Source organism: Triturus cristatus, chromosome 6 (assembly GCF_964204655.1).
Source record: "Triturus cristatus chromosome 6, aTriCri1.1, whole genome shotgun sequence".
Classification (NCBI taxonomy): domain Eukaryota; kingdom Metazoa; phylum Chordata; class Amphibia; order Caudata; family Salamandridae; genus Triturus; species Triturus cristatus.
In genome coordinates, this window is record NC_140589.1 from 1,118,484,579 (window position 1) to 1,118,507,667 (window position 23,089).

Here is a 23,089-nt window from a genome sequence, read left to right on the forward strand (position 1 = left end):
TTTTATTACAAGATGAAATAACTATCATTGCCTTATCCAACTTTTTAAAATTCGCCATTCGCTGCAGATTGTCGATGAATTAAGTCCAGAGTTTGTTTTTATCTTGGTTACCCCGACTATGATGTACTTGAGCTGTTATCTACTTTCGATTTCCATTTTACTTTTTAATATGTATGTATTTGTGTGTCGCTTTTATGATTTTAAATTTGAAATCGAATAAAGCTATCTTGACTGACTGACTTACCAATGGATAATGTAATGAGTTTAAGTGTCAACATTCTAAAGCCAGGGATTGTAGGCACCCTAACTGAAGCACCCTCTAGGGATTACATGGGACTACCAGTATCTGTATCCCAAATAAAGCCCCAACCCCGATTAATCAATGGTACCACCACGTATACAGCACATAGCGAAAGCAAACGAGTTTCTATACCAGCAAAGGATAGTACTGCTAACATAATAAGAGCTAATGTCGCAGATGCCAAGACCACCATTAATTTACCCCCAGAATGTGTCCCCTATGTAGCAGTCCGTTTTTTTGGTAAATGATTTTCATTGATTTTCCACAACACAATATTATTAGCATCTGCATAACAACATATTCCAACATTTAACATTACAATGTCAGTACTTTGATTGGCTTAGGGGGGATACCCGGATAATCCCAGCCATCGATAAAAAAGTTCCATCTTGTACTCTGCGGTGCCATACATGTCGACAGTAAAATACTTTTACATACATTACACACAAGTTATAGGAGAATCCTTCCCCATGACACTGATCTATTCCAACATATTATCACATGTGGGCATCAATATAAAATAACATATAGAGAAAAAAGAACTAGAACTATAAGTCGGTCCGTACGTGTCGGTACAGTTCAAAGTGCACCCGTCAGTGCAGCATGTCAATGGTTATAATGCATGTAGATAGACATGCGCGGTGAAGCACTTATTGTGGGGGCACCGAGGGTAAGGGGGAGGCGGGGAACGACAGGGAGGAGAAGAAGAAGGGGAGAAAGAGGAAGAGAGAGGAAGGGTGGGTTGCGGGCACTTTCTAAGAAGGAGGACTTGTCTCAGCCAACTTGGTCTCAATTAGGGACAGGTAGTCTCTCCATTGGGTAGGGCTTTGTCGTGGGGGCGCCAGCGCCCGCAAAGTGTGTGCTAGCTGGTTTGTGTGTTCCGATATCAATTCCTTCTGGAGATCTAGCAGCCACAAGTGCACGCTAGGGCCTTCCTGGGCTTTCCATGTCATGGCTATTTTGCGTTTGGCAAGGGCTAGGTCTAGAAACATATTCAGGCCGATACGCAAAGCGGAGCGCTTTGTGGCACCCAGCAGAAAATGGGTGGGTTGCACTAATACCTGGGTTTGAGCTGCCTCTGTAAGCATAGTGGCTATGTTATCCAAATACCTTTATGTAGCAGTCATAGTTAACATCCCCCCCACTACGGCCGGGCCAAATAGAACCCTATGACTCCTTAAAGAATAGGGTAATCCATTGGCTTAACAGTAACTGCCATTTTCCAGTAAGGAACGCTCAACAAATATTGTTCATAAGATGAGTAGGCTGGATTGGCCTCTTGAGGAAAAACCACAATGGAGATTGTATAGTAATTAATTTCAGGGACCCAGGGTGTGCCAATGGTATTCTTATGGGGGAGGTATGGCACGCCCAATCAGATTAGAACATGTCACTCCAGCCATTGTTTTTTTTTTTATAGGCACCTCCAGTCCTCTATACCTAACACAATTAGACTAAGCCCACTAATTAACCACCCCGCTCGAGCATACCCCCATCACAATCAGTTGTGTTCTCCGACACATACCAGGCATTGAGTGACCTCCAGGATATCGATTGACGTGAGATGGGCTATATGATAATCGTAAAGAAAACAAAGTGGGGAGTAGAGAGGTACCACTCAACCCGAGTGGTGGAGGTGGATACGTCCTCCCAAGATTCAATCAATAAACATAGTGATCCACCCTCAGATGTATATGTATGTTAGAATTTCCCCAGACAAAGTGTAGATCCCCACAATGGTGGAGAATACACACTAGTTGTTAAAATACCCCTCACACACCAAAAGGGCCCTTGGTGTCATGCTTCATCATAGGGGTCTTCCCGCCCCTCTACGGGACGGGGCGTGCTACGACCTACGTGTACGTGGGAGCACTGTTATTATGAGACAACTATGTGTATTGTAGGGTGTGAGAGGAAGGGTCAGGGGTGAATGGAGAAAGTGAAATAAAAAATACCTGGCTCGTCGGTCTAGAAGACTTTAATATACCTATGAGCTGGTATTAATAAAAAGTGGGGGGGGGGAGGTATATATGCCTCAATGAGCTGTGCCTCCTATGTCTGCCGACATGTTTCGAAGCTCCCCAAGCTTCTTCTTCAGGACCATAAGGATCCCTCCCTAAACTCACAGTGCTGTGTAATAACGTGAAAGAATTGTCGTGTAAAAGAAAAAAATGATCTTATAAGTGTTATGTATATAATGCCTCAATGGGTCTTCACGGCCAATATACTTGATATCTGTAATTTCTACAGCGTCATGAGCCTGATGCACGGGTCGTAGGAGTGCCTGATAGGCTATGACTCCCGGGTTCACTGCCCTCCTTAATACGACCTCACTGTGTTTCTCCATTCACCCCTGACCCTTCCTCTCACACCCTACAATACACATAGTTGTCTCATAATAACAGTGCTCCCACGTACACGTAGGTCGTAGCACGCCCCGTCCCGTAGAGGGGCGGGAAGACCCCTATGATGAAGCATGACACCAAGGGCCCTTTTGGTGTGTGAGGGGTATTTTAACAACTAGTGTGTATTCTCCACCATTGTGGGGATCTATATGATAATCGACCGAAACCTACAATGAAGGTGCTTTCATTTTGTGAAGGGTGGGAAGATTATACACATTTGGCCCCTAGGGGCCACGAAGGGGGGGAAGATGATATGCATCTGGCCCCTGGGGGCCACTGCGATACTGCCGTCTTATTGGCCCCCTCCCACCGCCTCCTTGTGAGGGTGCGGTAGATCTTACACATGTAGCAACTCCCCCATCCAACTTAGAACAACATAGAAGAAGTGATGGAGGGACGGCTAATGGGTATAGAATTGCGACTTCGAATGTAGGATGTCTAGCAAAGTAACAGGGTACCCTAGGATGGATGGAGTTTATAAGCAACATGGATATATTATGCATCCAAGAAACATGGTGTACCGAGCCTGTTTATTTTGAGGGCTTTACAACATACTGGTTGGAGGCTGAACCATCCGTAGCAGGGAGAGCTAAAGGGGGGGCTTATGGTCTTAATATTAAACAAACTTTCTGTAAGTTTAAAGAGGAAAATATCTATTGGCCCCCACTTATTAATCCTATGGTTGTCATTCAGGGGAGGTCAGGACATGGTCCTGGTTAATTTTTATAATAATGTTTCTAATAATACCCGGGGGAGGGTAGTTTTAGCCCTCGAAGGAGGTCTGGAGGCCCTTGTCCAGTCCATTACAAATAGTTTTATACTATTATGAGTTGGAGATTTTAACATTCTTTACATGCCCCTACGGGTATGTGGGATGTCAGATGAGGCTAGACTTGGATATTTGCATTTCCCCCATAATGAATATGGTAATTTATTAAATTCTATGATCACTAAGTTTGATCTTCAATCACTGGAAAATAAATGCCCTGTATAGTGATGGGAAACACATTCCAACCTTTATAGGGAGAGATTTGTCCTGTGTTATTGACCACGCTCTAATCTCAGCTAACGTATGTAAGTGGTGTGACCCATTATGGGTTGCACGCCCAGGCATAAGCGGCCATAACTGTATAATCCTGTCAGTCTTCTTTTGGGCCAGGTCTTCTGTTACTTGCCCTAGTCGTGGTACTAATATTGCCCCACTCAGACCCAATGGGACCCGTATCAAGTAGATTGTAGTGTACCAGACCCGGTTCTACTAGATATTTGTACTAGGTGCTATAATTATATAATGGGTTGTCTAGATGATGTGGTTACCCCTGACCAGTTACTTCTTAACAGTAGTGGTATTGTTACTATAATCGATGACCTTCTGACTTGTCCTATTAGAACTGGCCCAACGAAACGCGAAGGCTGGTTCGACCATGCCTGTACTACCGCTACTAGGGACTTGAAATTGGCTCTCTATAAGCGACCGAGGGACAATTTATTGATCAAATCCCTTAGATTTAAACACAAAGAGGTCCTGTTAGCTAGAAAAAAAGAACTACAAAACGGAGCATGGTTGAAACTGTCCCAAGAAGCAGATACAGAAGATAGCAAACTTTTCTGGGGTACTGTTGACTCTCCTGTCTTAAAGGATGAATCCTTCCTCGAATTGCTGTCACGTGTTACTTGCGACACATGGGTTGCCCACTTTCTAGTATATTTAGCTCAGGTATGACACAAACGATAACTATTCGAAATGAGGAACAATCGTTATATTTATATGCACCCCTAAATATCACGTTACAAGAAGTGTCATAGGCTCTGAAAGAAAGCAAAGGGGGCAACGCCCCGGGGCCGGATGGGGTCCCTGTGGATGTTTTGTAAAACAACGTTGTGTTATGGATACCAATTCTAACCATGGTTTTTAATATGGCTGCGGAGACAAAGATTCTGCCAACATGGGGAACATCGGTTATAGTTCCTATTTTTAAGAAGGACAACAATTCAGACCCCAAAAGTTATAGGCTCTTTCACTCTTAGATTCATCAGTGAAAGTGATGAGTAAAGTCTTGCAAAAAAGACTAGAAGAATGGACATGGGATTACTCAATACTTTCAGCTGCTCAGTTCGGCTTCAGGAAAGGCCTGGGGACCATAGAGCAATGTGTGAACCTTGATCTATTCATAGGCAAGTACACCTGTGCCAAAGGCGGCAGATTATATCTCTGCTTTGCTGATCTGAGCAGCGCCTCAGACTTAGTAGAGCATACCATCCTTTGGAGTACTCTGCTTGCTATGGGGGCACCCAGGCCAATCATCTATTTCCTGGCCAGATTATATGAGGATCTAACGAGCAAAGACCTCTATGGCCCCAGGGGGGAATACACCAATCCCTTTGTAGTTAAGCTAGGCATTCGGCAAGGCTGTGTATTAGCGCCACTGTTATTTTCCTTGTTCATTAATGGGGTAGATGAGACCTTACAAGTAGTGCCCGCCGATGCCCCCCAAGTAGCTGGGCGCCCCATACCAGTACTTTTGTATGCAGACTACGTCGTCCAGTTGGCCAGGACTCCAGTGGGACTGCAACGTTTAATGAATGCTTTTAGTGTTTTTATTGCAGCCAGGAAATTAATGATTAATAAAAGTAAAACTTATACTATGGTCTGTGGGGCCCAGGAAAAACAAAGTAGAACATTTTTAAAGGATAAATCGCCTGTGAACCCGGTTGATACCTTTCGCTACCTGGGCATTACTTTTCAGGTAACGGGTTGTGGACTCGTTAAATTACCAATGTCAGGAGCAAAATGACTAGTAGTACCCACTGTATTTTTAGATTTTCAGCAAAACTGGGCTCTAGGCCGGTCAAGGAGATGGCATCTATTTATAGGGCAAGGGTCTTATCGATTGCAACATATGGGACTGGTATTTGGGGCTAGCATAATTGTTCTGTATTGCAGACAGAGGAAAATAGTTACCTCAAACGCCTCCTCAGTCTACCCACCTCTGCATCTTCAGAAATTATACACAAAGAAGTGGGGCTACAGTATCATATAGATATAGTTGCATCTCGCCCATTATTGCTCTGGCACTCCATATGGTCTAAGGAAGAAACCAGTTTTACAAAGTCAATTATTTTAGACTGTTTTACCCTGGATAATGCAACAAAGTTCCCTGGTTAAGCTATATCTGTTCATTGTACAGTAAATTTTTCAAGATGTCAATACGGACAAACCCTACTAAAGTATCTTTAGGGAAGTTCGGCTTGATTGTTAATGTAGAAAACCAACTGTAAATTTTTTTTAGTACTTCCCTCCAATGCGGGCTGTCAAGATCACTTATCATTTATTCCCAATCTTATGCACCGTTTTGTATTCGTTAAATTTCGATTGGGAATCGCTCACCATTTAGTGGCTTTCCCTAATATGAAAATTTGTCCTCCAGCCACGATTCCTTGTCCATGTGACAGACAGAGCAAACAGAGCACTGTGCACTTTATACTGTTTTGTGGTTTTTACACAGGTTTTAGAAATTACTACTTAAAACCACTTTTACTTGTGTATGGCAGTGGTTCACATCTTGCTGCAATAACATACCTGTCTGAACTTAACAGTGCCGGGGTTTGCTCAATGTAGCACTTATTATTATAAATGCTTTTAATGCACGCAAGAGTATTGTTGCATCGTTATAGCAACGAACCCCCGACGTCTTTTAAGAATTTGTGCTGTCTTTTAAATATATTTTAAGTGTTTTAAATGTGATTAACTTTGGCCCCATGTCGTAGTACACGTGTTACCTGCTTAGTTTTTTAATACCCGATTCTTTTTATATATAATGTATTTAGTGGAACATATGTACGTTTTTAGATGTGATTAATTTTGGCCCCATGTTGCGCACTGGATGCTATTTGTCTTTTTTTTTAATGCGTAATGCAATCAGTTTTCAATGTATGTATACTCTTATGGTTGTTCTATACATAACAAATAAAGTTTTTGAACTGAACCGAATGACCAGCCGGCTCCCGAGGCTGCGTGGGAGTGCTGATTGACTGGCGTTGTTCCCACCGCCCTACGACGAGATTCTGTTTCTGGAGCCACCCCAAGGTGGGGAGAGAGGGGGCTCACCAAGTCTGCTGTACCATGTTCCCTCCTCGCGCCGCGTCCCTGGGTCACTGGCGCAGCTGCGGCACTCCCCACTGCTAGGAGGTCCTGACTGTCTGGAGGCAGATAGAGTGCCCTTCGATGAGGGCCTTCGCTCCCCGACCCCACTGCCGAAGCTGCGACGGCCTGCCCGGAGGCCGCAACCACAGCAGAAGTCTGGGATTTGCTGGGCAGCCCGGGCAGTGCTGTTAAGAAGGCGAGCGCTGTCGATGAACTGGCCCTGTAGCCCACATCTCTGGATCCTTTGGTTGTGAAGCCACACTTGTGGCCGGACCAGCTTGGGCCCACAGGCATTTCAGCTCACGTGTTGGGGCTGCAACAGATTGCTCCCTGAGGCCGCAACCCCTACTGGGCCCTGAGGTTCTGCTGAGCCGACGGGCCGCACTGCTTAGGAGATGGGAGCGGGTGTGGACCGGGCCCACCTGTCCAGAACGCCACATCGGCTGCTAGACCTGCCTGAGCCCGCACTTATCCCCATCAGGGGGAGCAACCTGCTTCTTGGGCAGCTGCCCTGCCGTGATCTGTGTTGCTCCCTTCCCCCCTTCGACACTGAAGGGGACGCCTGACTTGTGGCCCTTGACCTTACACCCCTTTGGAATGGACTTTTTCCCGTTCGGGGGTCTCCGGGGCCAGTCTAATATCTTGATGTGGCCGGCCTGAGCTACTGGGATCGTGTGGTCCCTCCCCCATCACTGTTTATCTACGCCATATTTAGCATTCCTTCTGAAGGCACCCGGCGGATCCTCGGCCTGGTGCAGACCTGAGAGGCCCGCCTGCATTTGGATGATGGGAGGACCCCACCTATTGGCGGCGGCAAGCCCCCATGAGGTGAGTAACCGGGGCCTGTCGGCTGTCACTATCTCCGGCGGGGTTCCGCTGGACGCACAGAACTTCCTTACATGACTGCCGGGTGTGAGAAGCTGGCCTGGTATATGATGTCCACTAATGTCAGTGGGCACCTTGCACCTGTCCAGACAACCCTTAGGGTGATTTAAGCGGTCTTAGACAACCTTAGAAAGCTCTCTAAGTGGTAGCTGTGGAGAGCAGCCTTCAGGCTTAGTCCAGAAGGAGCATAAAGCAGCTTTTTTTTTACCAGAATGCAATCTTATAGTATAAAATAAGTGAAGAGAACCACATCAAGTATTTATAGAAATCTGTATTTATTATATAATACTCTCTAGTATGTACACATATCTCCTACACAGAGATAAACACAAGGCCCACTATACTTTAGCAAAGAAACACAGTAAATATCACGAAATACACAGTGGACCCCAGGGGGGGACCAAACTATTTACTAAGAAGGGGGCATGGCCAATCCGCGGATCAAGATGGCCGCGCGGCGCTGAAGCTCCGTATGGTAGCCCTGCAAGATCATGTCCGACTCCAACACAACCAGCCCATCGAGCCGCCAAAATGCTTGGCACGAACTCTGCTTCCATTAGTGCGTCTATGGATCTGATTCTGACCCTGCAGGATGCCCGCAACTAGAGTGCCTGGCGCTTTGGGCGTTGGAGGGGTGAAGTCGATGGCGTCCTCCGGCGCGGCCTCCTGAAGTGCCGGCACTCACGATCCAGAGGCGCGTCCCCACCCCGTCGCAAGGGCGGTGAACGAAATCCTGGGCGCAGCCACAGAAGCGGTGAGTGCACATACTGCTCCCCCCTCCCGCCTACCAGCTTACAATGACTGCTGCGAGCCCACCCCCCAAAAATTTTTTGGCCTTAGCGGGGGGCCGTGAAATCCATCGGCAGCGCTCCCGGAGGCCTCAGAGGTGATAGGGTCCTCGTGAGTGCCTGGGAGGCGGCCATCCGTCCGCAATCGCTTGTGGGAGGGGAGTGAGTAAATTAGAGCACAGCGGGCAAGCTATTCTTAGCGCGACGACCTGCCTGGTTACGGCTGAGCACGACCCCGCCTCCGGCTCCACAACTTCACCGCCCAGACAAACTCTCCACCATCTGCCTGGGCCTGCGGCCTAATCCTGCATCACGGCCTGCCCACTCCTCAACTGCATAGCCTACAGCCCCCAGGGGTTGGCCTGCGTGCCGGCCCTGCTGGGGCCCTTGCCGGAGTGCCGCGGAGGGAAGTGTCCTCCAAATCTTGGCCGTCCGTGGACTGGGCCTGCAAAAACTGTCTCTCACGACAGTTCTGCACCGCAACAGATTAACTACAGGCTGCTACCTGATCTTCGCCACTGCGTGGCTGCCTACAGTAGACTTACCAGCTCTCCCTTGACTCCGCCACACGGTGCCCCTATCTTGTGCTGCACTTGCTGGCGCTGTAGGTGGCACAATCTTCCCCATACCAGGGCGCCATAGTTATGGGTAGGAAAGACCCAAAGCAGAGGATGCTCACGTTCCCAGTGGCCACGGAGGTAGTACAGGATCGCGGCGCTGACATGGCTGAGGGTGGCCAAGTTTCAACTGCGCCCACAGACCCGACAACGTCCAATCCCGATCTATTGGCAGAGCTCAGGGCTGGGTTCAAGGCATTGGACGACCGGTTTGATAAGCTGGAGAGCCGCTTGGATACTAGGGGTGCCAAATTAGACATCCACGACAGATGCTTGGATACAGCGGAAGGCGGATATCGGACCTGGAGGACAGCTCTGCGCAGTCGACGAAGAGGCTGGAGCGAGTGGAAAAATCCTAAAGGACATTGCCATCAAGAATGAGGACTTGGAAGCGTGCAGCCATCGCAACAACCGCCGTATTACTGGTGTTCCGGAGTCGACGAACACCGGGAGAATGGATGTGTTTTTGGAATCTTGCTGGTGGACTTATTTGGGAAGGAGGAGTTCAACCCCGGATTTGTGGTGGAAAGGGCACATCTGTCATTGGGTCCCACACCCAACCCTGGCAGCCCTCCTAGGCCTATAATAGCTCGCGTCATGAGCTTTCTGGACCAGGACACTGCGCTGAGGCTCGCCAGGGAACGGGGTGCGCTGAAGTGGCAGGGGTCATCAATCTCATTATACCCGGACTTCACCCTCATGGTTCAGGAGGCCCGCCGCAAGTTTGCAGGTGTCAAGGCGACGCTACAGAACCTGGGCCTTAGATATGGAATGTTGTATACGGGCCGTTTAAGGGTGGAGGTCAACGGGCGTTCCCGAATTTTTGACAATCCTTCCAACGCACAAGCTTTTTGCAGGTCCTTTAAGACTTCAGATGGCCCACGGAGTGAGGTTGGACAAGCCCCTTCACCCCCACACAGCGCATCTGTTGTCAGTGTTTAGCTCTTCTCAAGTGAATGATTGGCAGGCTGGAACTGTTATAATAATTGTCTGTAATAGTTGCATGATATGTGTACAATATGGCTCGATTTTCTGCTACTACCACGATTGGGGCAGTACACATAGCTCAGCACTGATATCTTGCAATTTGCTGGGCACCATCGAAGCGTTGCCTCCCCCCTAGATGCGTAGCACATTGTTATTTTCACAGATTGTAAAGCGTCAGTCCTGGTTTTTGTTTATACAATTGGTTTGCATTCGATACATGGTTGTTTGGTTTTTTGCCTTGTGAGCTGGGTCGCGAGGTTGGGTGGGGAAGTTACCAACAACATTCTAAGTTCTTATGGTTCCAGTTCCAAACATGACAGTCGCCTATGGTCAGCCACTACGACTTTCTTCATTCATCTTCCATTAGACGCACATGGCCGCTGCCCCTGAAATAGCTGATCACTCACTTCTCTTGCTTATCTCTTGGAATGTGCGTGGGCTTAACAACCCTAAAAAATGCAAACACGTGGTACACTATTTGCAGCGACATAATATCGACATAGTCTATTTACAGGAGACTCACTTGCCCAAAGCAGACTCTACACATTTTGCAACGGGGTGGGGGGGCTTACCGATTTTTCTCTAGCTATAGTAATTATGCTAGGGGTACCGCGATCCTCATCCACAAACATCTCCCTTTCTCTTTGACATGCTGCCTGACTGACCATGAAGGGCGATACACTATAGTGGTTGGTAGGGTGATGGGACACACTGTCACTTTTGTGTGTGTCTACGCCCCAAATTTTGACAGCCCTGACTTCTTCCATGAGCTAGATGCCAAACTAACACGGGTGGGTTGTTGATGGGTGGGGACTTCAATCTACTCCTAAACCGCTCCATTGATAGTTCATCAAATGTAGCGCCCCCCAAACCTCGGGCACGGCAAGTTTTGTTGGACATCTGTGTGGAATTTTAACTTTCTAATTCATGGAGAACACATAACCCTGCGAATCCGGGGTTCACACACTGCTCGGCCCAACACAACACCTGGACCAGATTAGACTTTTGGTTACTTTCCCCCACCCCCACCAATTGGTACAATACCATAGACATACTTCCTCGTACTTATTCCGATCATGCCCCAGTCGTGCTGAAGCTTCGTCTCCCTAGATCTGAAGACCATGAACGGCAATGGAGGGCATTCACTTATTTATCTCTGAAATTGGAGATGCCATTGAGGAATATTTTGAACTAAATACGGGGTCGGTGGACACATGGGCGACTCTCTGGGATGCTTTTAAGGCGTACATTAGCGGGTTGGCCATCGCTAAGCATGCTGGGGTCCTGAGAGATTTGCGGAAGACATTAGCTAACATCGAGTGGCAGCTTTTAGCTACCAAAGCCTCTATGCTTTGCTCCCCTAACTCCGCCGATGATGAGCGGCATCGACTGGGCCTTCTAGTGGAGTTCCGGGAGGCAGCAGAATGGGAAACACACTTCCTCAGTAAATATGCAGTGGCATGCAGATATGGCAAGGGCGAGCATCCAGGGCGCACGTTGGCACAACTGTTACGGCCCCCGTACTCCAAGGCTTGCATTACTGAATTCCTGTCTGACAAAGGGACTATACTGTCAGGCACGTCCGATATCAGGGACACTTTGTTAGAATATTACGCACGCTTGTACACCTCCAAACCAACACACACCTCCTCGGAACGCGAAGCATACTTTGAGGAAATTGCGTTTGTGTACCTGGAGAAATATATGCAGGATTTCCTCGCAGAACCTTTTTCGAAAGACGAAATAACAGATGCCACAGCTGCGCTAAATGGTACGTCTGCCCCGGCCTTGACGGCCTCACAGAGGACTTTTATAAGCAATATAAAGACACCCTAGCCCTGAAACTTATAGAAGTATATCACGAATCCTTAGAGAGAAACCAGCTGCCTCCGGCCCTGCGAGAAGCAGTGATGGTTTTACTTCCCCAAACCAGGCAAGGATGCCTTGCTTTGCGGTTCGTAAAGGCTGTTATCCCTCCTGAACTTTGACTATAAAATATTAGCGAAAACTATTTAGCCGCTCCTTGCTTTTCTGATGGACAAAATCATATCCCCTGTTCAGTCGGGGTTTGTCCCACGCAGATCTACTTCTCTCAATCTCCGTACGCTTTTAGCGGTTCTTCATAGAATTAACCCAGCCACTCCGGCCGCGGCAGTATTATTAGATGCTGAAAAGGCGTTTGATTCCCTTGAGTGGCCTCTTCTATGGACGGTCATGCGCAGACTGGGCATGCCCTTTGGGTTCATCAACCTTACAATGCTGTTATACTCGGCCCCAACAGCCATACTGCACTTAAATGGCACGCTTTCCCGGTCCTTCACCCTCTCCCGCGGTACTAGACAGGGCTACCCTGTCCCCGCTGCTCTTCATTCTAGCAATGGACCCCCTCATTCGACACTTCCAGGAACGACACCTTCATAGGGGGCTCCAGTTTAACACAGGGCCACTGCTTGCGTCTTTATATGCGGACAATATTATCTTATACGTCCGGAATCCCCAAGATAACTTAGACCCTCTAGTCCGGAAAATCATCAGATTCTGCGGCTTTTCTGGCCTTGGTATTAATTAGAATAAGTCTGTAATTTTTCCCCTCACTTCGAGTACGACCCGAGGGGAGTGTGAATAGCCTCTGGCTTGGTGCTCGGACTCGGTTAGGTATTTGGGCATAAACATGCATGTACATACCAACGAAATAATATTATCAAAGTATGGTACAACGATACACACGCTGGAGAAGCAGGTGGACAGGTGGAATAGATTACCGCTTTCAATTGCTGGGCGAATTGCACTGATAAAAATGGTTGTACTCCCCAAATTTTTGTATTTATTCAACCACATTCCCATTCCATTGACAAATCGTTTTTTTGACTATCTGCACTCATCTTATTAGGCTGACATGGGGGGGGGGGGGGGGGCAAACGCCCCAGAGTCCACTGGGAAATCATGACACTCCCGAACCACAAGGGCGGTTTTGGTGTTCCTAATTTTCAGATGTATTACTTGGTCGCACAATGCAGCTACGCTTGCACTTGGTTCCATCCAGACGCCCGAATTCCCTACTTGCGCCTCGAGGCAGATCTAGTCCTAACGGACATGCTACGAACGGTCTTGCCCCTGGGCTACCCGCGTGACCCACTCGACATTTAAATGGTGTCCACAACAAGCTGGGCCTTGCTAAAAGTGGTCCGGATGTTGGGCTCACCGCCATTATACTCCCCCGAATCTATCACTACCGAATCCACGGTGGATTCCCATCACAAGGGTGGGAATAGTGCAGCGCACTCTTTTACGGTTCGACATGACCTCCATTGGGGACCTTTATATAGATGGACAAATCTTCTCTATCTCTGATGGAGACAAATTTGCGGGTGCTTTGTTTATGGACCAGTTTATACTTACGCAACTTAGTGCCGCAGTTAAGGCCCAGCTCCCTGGTTACCCGGTAGAACCCGACCCGTTTCCCCCCCCTTAACCATAGTTCTAGACAGAGATACTGGGGAACATTTAATTTCTAAATATAATATATAGATCCTGTATGGAGATAGTCCCAGTACGGGATGCTAAAGTACGGGCCGCATGGGAGAAGGATCTAGGTCATCCAATCACCGATGACCAATGGGCTGAATGCTGTCTGCAAACTAAGACGCTATCACTAAATAGCCGCCACAAACTCATTCATTTCAAATTCCTGCACCGAATCTACATTACTCCTGCGATGTCCCACAAACTAGACCCTGACAGGTCCCACTGCTGACTAAAATGCAAATCCTCGCAAGTGGACTTAGCTCACCTTACATGGACCTGCAGCAAAATTAGCTCATACTGGACCGACATACACCATCTGCTTGGGAAAATGACGGGCTTAGTATTATCCCCAATTCCGGAAGTGGCCCTTTTGGGATATGTGAAAAATGTCCCGAAGGCTGTTCGGAAATTCACCGCTGTTGGACTACTCTTGGCGAAAAGGGAAATAGCGCTGAAGTGGGGGAGGAGGGCTGCGCTGACAAGTGAAGACTGGCTGAATAGCATGGCATGTTGTAATCTGAACTATGACGTATACGCCTCCACACTGCCCAGTACAGCCCGTCAACATGCCATTTGGGGCCCGTTCAAACAGTTTACAGCAATAGCACAGGCTGCACCAGATGCACGGATGGAAGCTGGCCTGGAACCAGCGGGTATTGGCTGATCATGTTCTATCCACACAATAGACTTGGAAACACACTTTAGGATGTTACGAATAGAACTGTCACTAGTATTAGGCACTGTTCGATGCGCAAATTAAGGTGTTGGAGATGTAATGAGAGAGGAAGCACACAATGTAAATGTACTTTGTGTGATCAAACTGTAAACATTACCGAGAGTCTGCATGTCATGTGCTACTTGCATTATGTACAAGGCATTTATTAATATCCATTGTCATGAAACTGGAGCTGGAACAATATTATGTTGGCATTATGAAACTGATAAATATTTACTAAGAAAGTGGTATAAGAACCACGACTCGGATCAAGACAGGGTCGAGAGGACGTAGACGTGCTAGGGAACCAAGGAACCACCTACGGTGAGTAGATAGGGACCCCACGGAAAGCGTGTGCAGTGTGGAAACACAACTGTGTGCTCCGTACAACTCTATGTGCAAGTAGCAGTTAGATTTTTGTTTTTTTTATAAATTATTTTTATTGCACAGCTGTGACAGTGTATATAGCAAGGTACATTGACTACATTTGAAAGTGACATTGACCCCATAGCAATCAATTACGATAACGTGAGTGGAACACATTTTCGTAACAACCCTGGCTCAAGTCAAGATTAATGTCTACTATTGCACCCCACAGTTCCTTCATTGGGGAAACACATGAATCACCTCTAGCGGTTTGATTTTTAAAGATTAATGACTCTTCACAGTGGACCCTGAGGAACTCCTGTGGAAGACAGAAGGTTGGAGAGCCACCCCACCCGTGTTTACCCTAGTACCCACATTACCTACACCAGGGAAGCCGGGTGCATACGTGTGAAGTGGTGTCGGAAACCGCCATCGATCCCAATGGAGGACTTCAGAAAAGTGCCACCGTTGCAGAAAGAGAAAGTGTCTGGTGGAATCCGAAGGAGGATTCTAGATGAGAGGGGACAGAGTCTATATCACTCAGGAGTGACCAGGAGATTTGGAAGACAAATGCCCTCCAATGTCGGGTGTTGCAGGATGGGTGATGAGGACCTTATATCTGCAGCAGTGAGGACCAGGCGACACTGAGGAGGACCAGTAGCTGTGCACGAGCCGTCCCACGAAGGATGTCGAGTGCTGATGGGTCGGTGTCTGGCGGGAGCACCAACAAGTTTTGGCAAATGTAACCAACGCAGGAATCAAAGAAGGAGCAGCGTCTGACCAGCAAGGTCCAGGGGACTCACCAAAAGCAGGGGAATCAGGGCAGGCCCCAAGCAATCATGGGAACCCAAAAGAAACAAGTGTGACCCTCAAATTGACCCACAGGCCGGAGGCGCTGGAGTCGCGAGAGAACCTAAAGCAGCTCACCAAAAGATGCAGGCCACGATGAACGCAGTATGGCTGAAGATTGTGGTCACTGGAGATGCTCGAGGTAGGGGCCACTTGGAGCCCGATGATCTTCTTGGAAGGAAACCAACAAACCTTTGCAACTGCAAGTTGGACGCGGTGCACAGGGATTCAGTTATTGCAAGCCCCCCACGAGAAATACTGGCCTCAAACTCAGTGAGAGGACAAGGCAAGCCTCAGGAGCTGTGGAAAACCACCACCTGTGTTGCAGAACCTTACAGAGTCTGGAGAAGCTCAGGATCAGCAGACCGGTTGACTTCGTTACGGTGCCTGTGAATGCAGGGGAGGGACTCCTTCACTCCAAGGGAGATTCCTTCAAGTGTATTTTATGCTTCACAGGCCTTGGAAGGTTTCTGTATGAAGCACAGGCACAGACAATGCAGCAGACTGGAAGGGAGATAACGTTTGGCCCAAACGAAGTCCAGTGAAGTCCAGAGTGCCAAGACGGTAGAAGAAAAAGTGGTGTCTAATCTGAAGCTTATCCCACGACGAATCTAGGGACCGACACCCAGATAAGCCCTTAAGTACCCTAGGGAAAGGGATGGGAGGATTCAAGGGACCCTTCCAGGGGAGGGCCTGGACAGGGGGGAGGTTACTCCCATGTCCTTTGTCCAGTTTCACACCAGAGTGGGAGCCAGCGGCTCCCAGAACTTGTTTGAACTGGACTATGTACGGGGACACCAAGTGTGCCCCTCAAGTAGACTTTCTGGCACTGACAAGTGCACCCACCCGGTCCCAATACACTGAATCCTGTCTGGGAGGTAGTCACACCTCCCTGTGACAGGATGCCTATTGTTCCACCTTTTCTCTGTTCGAGCGTGGCTCAGCAGCAGGAGGGTATAAATGTTTCTCTGGTCGGTAGCAACCATTTTGTGCTGTCCAGGTCTAGAAGGTTTCTGGATTCAAGCTAGCCTGGCTGATGAAGGGTGATACCCTAAAACCGGTCCCAGGATGCTTTTTTCCGGTCCAGGGAGGACCTGGCTTGGCAGTTCGGGCTGGACTGTTCCCATAAGGAACAGGGTCAAGACTGATTTACATATGGCTGGGTCCAAACTTGGGTGGTGTGGTGAGAAAAAGAATGATGGATTAAACCCAGATCCTTGTGACTGGGGTGAATGTTTGCATTGTCCAGCATTCCGTACATCAATTGTTTATTTTGCACGGGTCTAGAAGGTTGGCACCGGGAACACTGAGAGCCTAATGGAGGGCAGTGCTTGGAATCATACCTCCCACACAGTTTACGTTGTGAGGGTATGATTCCAACATGTTTGACACCAAACATGATGGGATTCGTTGCAGCTGTTTTCGAGATGGTCATCTCGTAATTACGCGGTGCCCCTCTATATAGTATATGGCTGCTTCACTGACAGGCCGGGAGAATGTCTCCGCAGGCTGCAGGGGTGTCCTGCTCATGCAGGGGCACTCTCTCACTTAGAACCAAGCATCCTTCCTTCAGGACTGCAATGGCCTGCTATAGGGGTGACTTATAGGTTTTAAGATGTGAGCGGCTGCGGGCCCAACGACAGTGATCTGAGGTCTCATCGGTGGTCGATTCAACTGGCACGGAGCAGACTGAGGGCCTGCATATAGACGAAACATTCCGCCAATACTACACAGACCTCTCCCAGATGCCCCTGCCTGTTACCTCCAGGAGGCCGCGGACACCAGACTAACGCATGATCAGGCCGCGACTCTGGACTCCCAGATCCGAGTTGAGGAAGTGGTGTCTGCTCTCTCTCTCAGGAAACGCTGCTTAAATCCCCTGGCCCAGACCGGCTCTCCGCGTGTTCTTACAAGATATTCTGCCCCATTCTGGCTCCCATACTCACCAGAGTCTACAATGCTGGTGGGGTCTCTGCCGCGCTCCCGCCGACCATGCTGGGAGCTTCAATTGTCATTATACCCAAGCCCGACAAGGATAAACACCAATGCACTTTTTCTAGAATGATTTCCTTATTGAACGTTGACCATAAAACTGTTCACTGGGATTTTGGCCTCGCGACGGACCCCTCTCCTTCCCAGCTTGATAGATCCAGACCACGCAGGGTTTCTTCCCAATCGCCAATGCGGCGACAATACGAAGAGACTACTCCATATTATCTATAAGCACAGCGCTTTGATACAGAACGCATACTGTTATCTATCGATGCAGAAAAGGCTTTCGATAGGGTCCATTGGCCCTACCTGAGAGAAACCCTTCGGCACTTTGGATTTCCTAATGGGTTTACTCAGTGGATCCTGAGCAACGGTGCGGGTGAACGGATATACCTCCGCCCACTTCCCAATCCGGAGAGGTACAAGACAGGACTGCCCACTGTCTCCCCTCCTCTTTGCTCTGCATATGGAGTCGATGGCTCAAAGGACACGCGATAGCCCTCTTATATCTGTGGTCTGTTTTGGGGGGCCAAACATACGATTAGTTTTTAATAAATGAATTTTATCCAAGATTTCAAAGTAAATGCTCATAATGCATTAGGTCACAATTACAGAAATAAACACCAAATCTCATGGAAAGACAGTTCAATACATAGATCTTGACTCAAATTCTCAACGAAATTGTACAATGAAGGAGTGGATAGAGTAAGAGACACAAGGGTTCAGCAAAATTTGATTTATGCCAAACTAATATAATACCGAACAGAAAGATAGATGAAGAGACAATAGATTCATTTAAAGAAATACATAATCATTCATTGTTGGAGTAGACAGGTGGAGAGACAAAAGGTCAATTCGAATGCATAAAATCAAGAAAATTTTTAATAGGACCCCTAATCTATATATGAACCTAGTAGACGGAAGGTAAATTTGGGAAAACCACCCCCTGGTCCTGAGGGATGACCAAGATTCCCAAAAGAATCGTCAGGAAAATGTGGAGAATCTGGACAGGTACAGGATAAGATGGGGAACAGCTAGGCCTGTCAGGAAAACCGACAGATGGCGGCGAATCTTCCCCTCTTCTCTCTCTCTCTCTAGCAGCATCCCAACAGCAATAATATCTCCTCCTGCCTAACCCCGCCCCTAAAGTCCCTAAATATATAGTCTAAAATGACAGTCCATCCCTAAAAATGTTGCATTTACGCTCTAACTTGCACACTGATTGGTGAGCTGGGGAGGTGGTACAGTCACACCATTATGAGTCTGCATTTTATTCACTATTTCCTGTGTACGCAAACTTCCCCAGGGTCTGGTACATAACTTTATTAAAATGTTCATGTACTTGCAACAATTTATATAATGTTATTAAGAAAACACAGTTCTTTTGCTGGGTCGTCTCTGGTCTCACGCTCCTGTTCAGTAATTGGCAGGCTATGCATGCACTGGCCTTCACTCCTTTATGTATTCTTCTGCGCACAGCGTCACTTGCTCTCCATCAATGCAGGACGAACTCGCTTCTAGCAATCCCCCCTCCCACTTCGGCTAAGTTAAATAAAATGGCGTCTTCACTCAACACACTAAAGTGGATAGAAATCAACATTTATAAATTATGTGATAATGAAACCATCACTGTTTACTTCCCACCGTTCTCTACTTCCCGTTAAAGTTACCTAGCTTTGGCAAATATGCAAGCAAGCAGCATTAACCATTACTTTAGAAGCAAGAATGCAACATGCAAATACTGAAACCCTTGCGGCCTACTCATGCAATTTCTTAGTTTCTTCAAAAACACAACAGTTATTACAATACAATGTGATTACGGGTTAGTACATGCGCAAAGCAATTCCCCTGTGTTTATGTGGGTGCATGTTAGATTTATCTTCATCTACTTATTTGTTAGTACATATTATGGGGGTACATGATCCGAGCAGGTTTCATTTTTGCGAAACCCTGCTCCATCACCTCTTCATTGAGAAACACTTCATGACTTCATGGGGTTTACATCTCTAGAATTTGAAGATCCAGAGTAATGTCAGAATCGAAAAAATGCCTTGATTTTTACTATGATGGAGTAAGGGAGGGCGTGACCAGTGCTCAAGGTAACATTCTCAACATCGGAAGTGTAAATTACCTAATCTTTTCTTTAGGAAGGTGAGAGAATAATGATTTCTTAGTGAGGGAAAATGAAATTGTCATACTTGGTGGGAGTATTTTAAAGCAGGTAAATTGTAATTGTTGACAGAGTGACCTATTTGCTATAATCCGTGTTACCTTTGAATCTGGAAATTCAATACAAGTCATTCTTCAGATCAAGTAACAAAGATACTAGACCATCATCTCTTGTTTTGTATTCGTGGATAGGGCTCGTAGTTGTCCCCTGCACGTCTCTGCTACAAGGAGTCTAATGGAAGCCCATGTCCTTATTAGAGTCTACGGCTCATATAACAGACACTTAAACATCAGTGTTTGTAGTACAGATCCCGTTAATGTGAGATTCAGGATCTCTGTCCACATTAAATATGAAGTTGAATGACCTTTGACCTATCTGATGCTCCACCAACATTTACATCTTAAGCCTTAACAAGCCAGTAAACTTATGTTTTGTTGCGTTTGTCACTCAAGCACTGTCAGTTAGTTGAAGAAACCCAAAATTGTGAACAACTTAACTAGTAAAATTAAGTGCTGATTTTTTTTTTCTTCCTATTTGTTGTTCACTACATGGTTGCCACAGAAACAGGAGCATGTGGCAACATAATTGCTAGGGCATTGTATACTTGTATTATGTGAGTGAAAGTGAGCCAATGGCTGTATCCAAATATAAAACATCCTGATTCTTTACGCCCCAAAAACTCTTATGTAGTTGAAATGAACAATCGTGTGCCCTTGCTCATGACCTTTCCATTTTGCTTCCTTTCCTCTTTCCCGCTTTTCCAGTTTGGTCGGCAGTCTGATATCAAGATATATGCCATGTGCCATTTGGGTGTGCTGCTCAGGAACAGAAATTCAGTGCATGTCTGCACTCACTCCACTAATATTGGAGAAAAATATTTTAAAGGTTTGCCATGTAGGCAGAGAAAAGGGGACCCTAGCATATAGGAGTCACTGGATTTCATTTATGAGCGCACGTGCGAAGGAGGTATCTGTAGTCGGGCTCTGAGGCAATAGGCAAACACATTTGTCAGTAAGTGAGCAAGGCCTAACAGCCATCTTCCTCCCATGTGGTGATTAACCTCTTCACGCCATCCCTCCAAAGAAGGCCAGAGACATCATTGGGTGGTCCGTCACCCGGGGGGGCTGAGCCTGGCCTTCCTATGTTCCGTTTTCAGATATCCTCCATCTTCTTCACAAGAAAGTCATCTGCCTTCTTCTGAGGCAAGATCTGCTCATCCGGGATGGGAAACCAGGTATTACTGCTGTACTACTAAATGTACTTGGTGTACAACGCATGGCATTTATTTCATTTAGTGGTAAAGTATTGCATATGTAGCCATATTTCGCAGTATTGTACTTCCATTGCAATATCCAGGTAACACGAGATACTGTTGCAAGGGTATTTCAGAAATCCTACTGTAGACAGCTGTTTACACTCTAATAAATGCTTTGGTTTATGAGAGGAATTTGTAAAATGCGTATTTGTTTCATTTTATGTTCTGATAATACATATCCGCATTTAGTTTGCATTTGACAAACTCTTCCTTTTCTCTGGCAGGGTTTATGTTTGACTCTCTTGCTGCTGGCTGTTTTCAAGAAGGCATTACCTGCTCTCCCAATTTCTATCACTTTCGGACTGGTGTTTTACTTTTCAACAGATTATCTTGTGCAACCGTTCATGGACACCCTTGCAGCTCACCAGTTATATATTTAATGTCAAGAAGAATGTAAAGTTCATTTTAAAACTGTGGAGCGCCAAGTACCACGTAAAATGTATCAAGCTGTATAGTTTTACAATACCTTGCATATATTTTTGAAAACAAGTGAAGAATATGAAACATATGAAGAATATGAAGCGAAATCCATTTCTCAAAAGAAGAATGATTTGCCTTTTAGGAGTATATTTTTGCATCAGCCAAGAACCCATACTTTGTTAGACTGAAACATGACAAAACCCCATAGGTCATTGCTTTGCTGATGTGTTCGATTTTTTTTCTCACTATGTTGAAATCTTGTTGGCAATCTTTCAGAACATTTTGAGAACATAAATTAGGATTTTTCATAGATGGAAGGATGTAATTCCTGGTACCAGTGTATGTGATTTTGTGCCAAAGGGATTAATTTAAAAATTTCGGCTGGATTGAGCTGATTTACACATCACCATGAAGAATTTGTCCCGTGGTTGAAAAAAAGATTGAGAATGAAAAACGTCCTGGGTGGTCTAGATCAGTGAATCACTTTTTACAGAGCAAATGTGATAACGTTCCTGACATGTAACTTTAAGTACTTTTCTAATACATGAAAAAGTCATGTTTAGAAAAATGAAAATATCTACAGCTGATTGATTATTCCTTATCCTGTCACCCATTTTGTATTGAAACATCGAACCGGACATTACCTATATATGAGCACAGCATCGGCCTGGAGCAGTGAACACAAAGTAATTTCCGAGAACAGTGTAGCTGTCTATCTCAAGGGGGCGGCAAAAAAACTTCAGAACTCCTGGGACCCCACATATATTATGCAAAAAGTTAAACTAACAAATATTGTGTACAATTTTAAGAGTTTAGTAAGTCTGTATGAAGTGATATGGGTTTATTTTTTCAGAACTCCTTCGAATATCATTAAAATGTAACCTCAAGTTGGTATTGCCCGCAAGAAATGCCAATTCCAGAGTATTTTTGTGGATGGTTGATATTTGTATGCTATTTATGTCGTCTTTACACCCACAAGTATTTAAGCATTTGCTGCATTCATTTAGTAAATGATGATTGTAATCAAACCGTATTGTTCATGGTAGATCATTTAAAAAAAAAAATCTAGTTGTGTGAGTTTGAGTTTTGCATGAGTGGTGAGTGTTAGGGCATACTAAACTGTGGGTCTTCCAGTTGAGAATTATTGTCTTGCTATGGTTTGCTTGTTAGATGACAGCTTGAAGACCAAAGCCTTCACAATGAAATACTAAACCTTTATATTTCTGGGGATATAAACTGGGAGCATCTGTATAGGATGTTATCTATTGTGACAGCGGTTTTGGTCCAGATTGCACATCAAATAAGTAAAACTTCTAGAAGACTAAGGCAGGGCAAGAAAACTTTGTGTTGACATTGTATGGTACAGGTTGTCACCTTTAGAGTCTTTTGCAGTTACTTAAATTTGGGCAGGCCAAGGTCTTAAATATTGTTGCGGATAATCTTTGCCCTACTATTTGTGCTACAATACTGATTTATTTCTCTATTAAAGCATTGCATTGTCTTGCAGAGCCCTTTTGTAATAGAAGTAGTTTGAGTAACACGGTGCTTGCTGCGGCTGAGGTCTTAGATTGAGTCATGCTGATTCACATAAAAACTAGAGGCAATTGAGA

The 23,089-nt window shown here is 46.2% G+C and overlaps 1 protein-coding gene across 2 annotated transcripts in view; it reads left to right on the forward strand.

The window, feature by feature from the left end:
- The window catches only part of PSEN2 (presenilin 2), a 575,466-nt gene extending 552,959 nt beyond the window's left edge, over positions 1-22,507 (forward strand). For both annotated transcript variants that reach the window (XM_085611985.1, XM_085611986.1), the window contains one exon: positions 21,284-22,507. In XM_085611985.1, coding sequence (XP_085468111.1) covers positions 21,284-21,439 — 156 coding nt within the window. In that variant the 3' untranslated portion in view covers positions 21,440-22,507. The remainder of the gene's footprint in view (positions 1-21,283) is intronic.
- Positions 22,508-23,089: the final 582 nt, after the last annotated feature.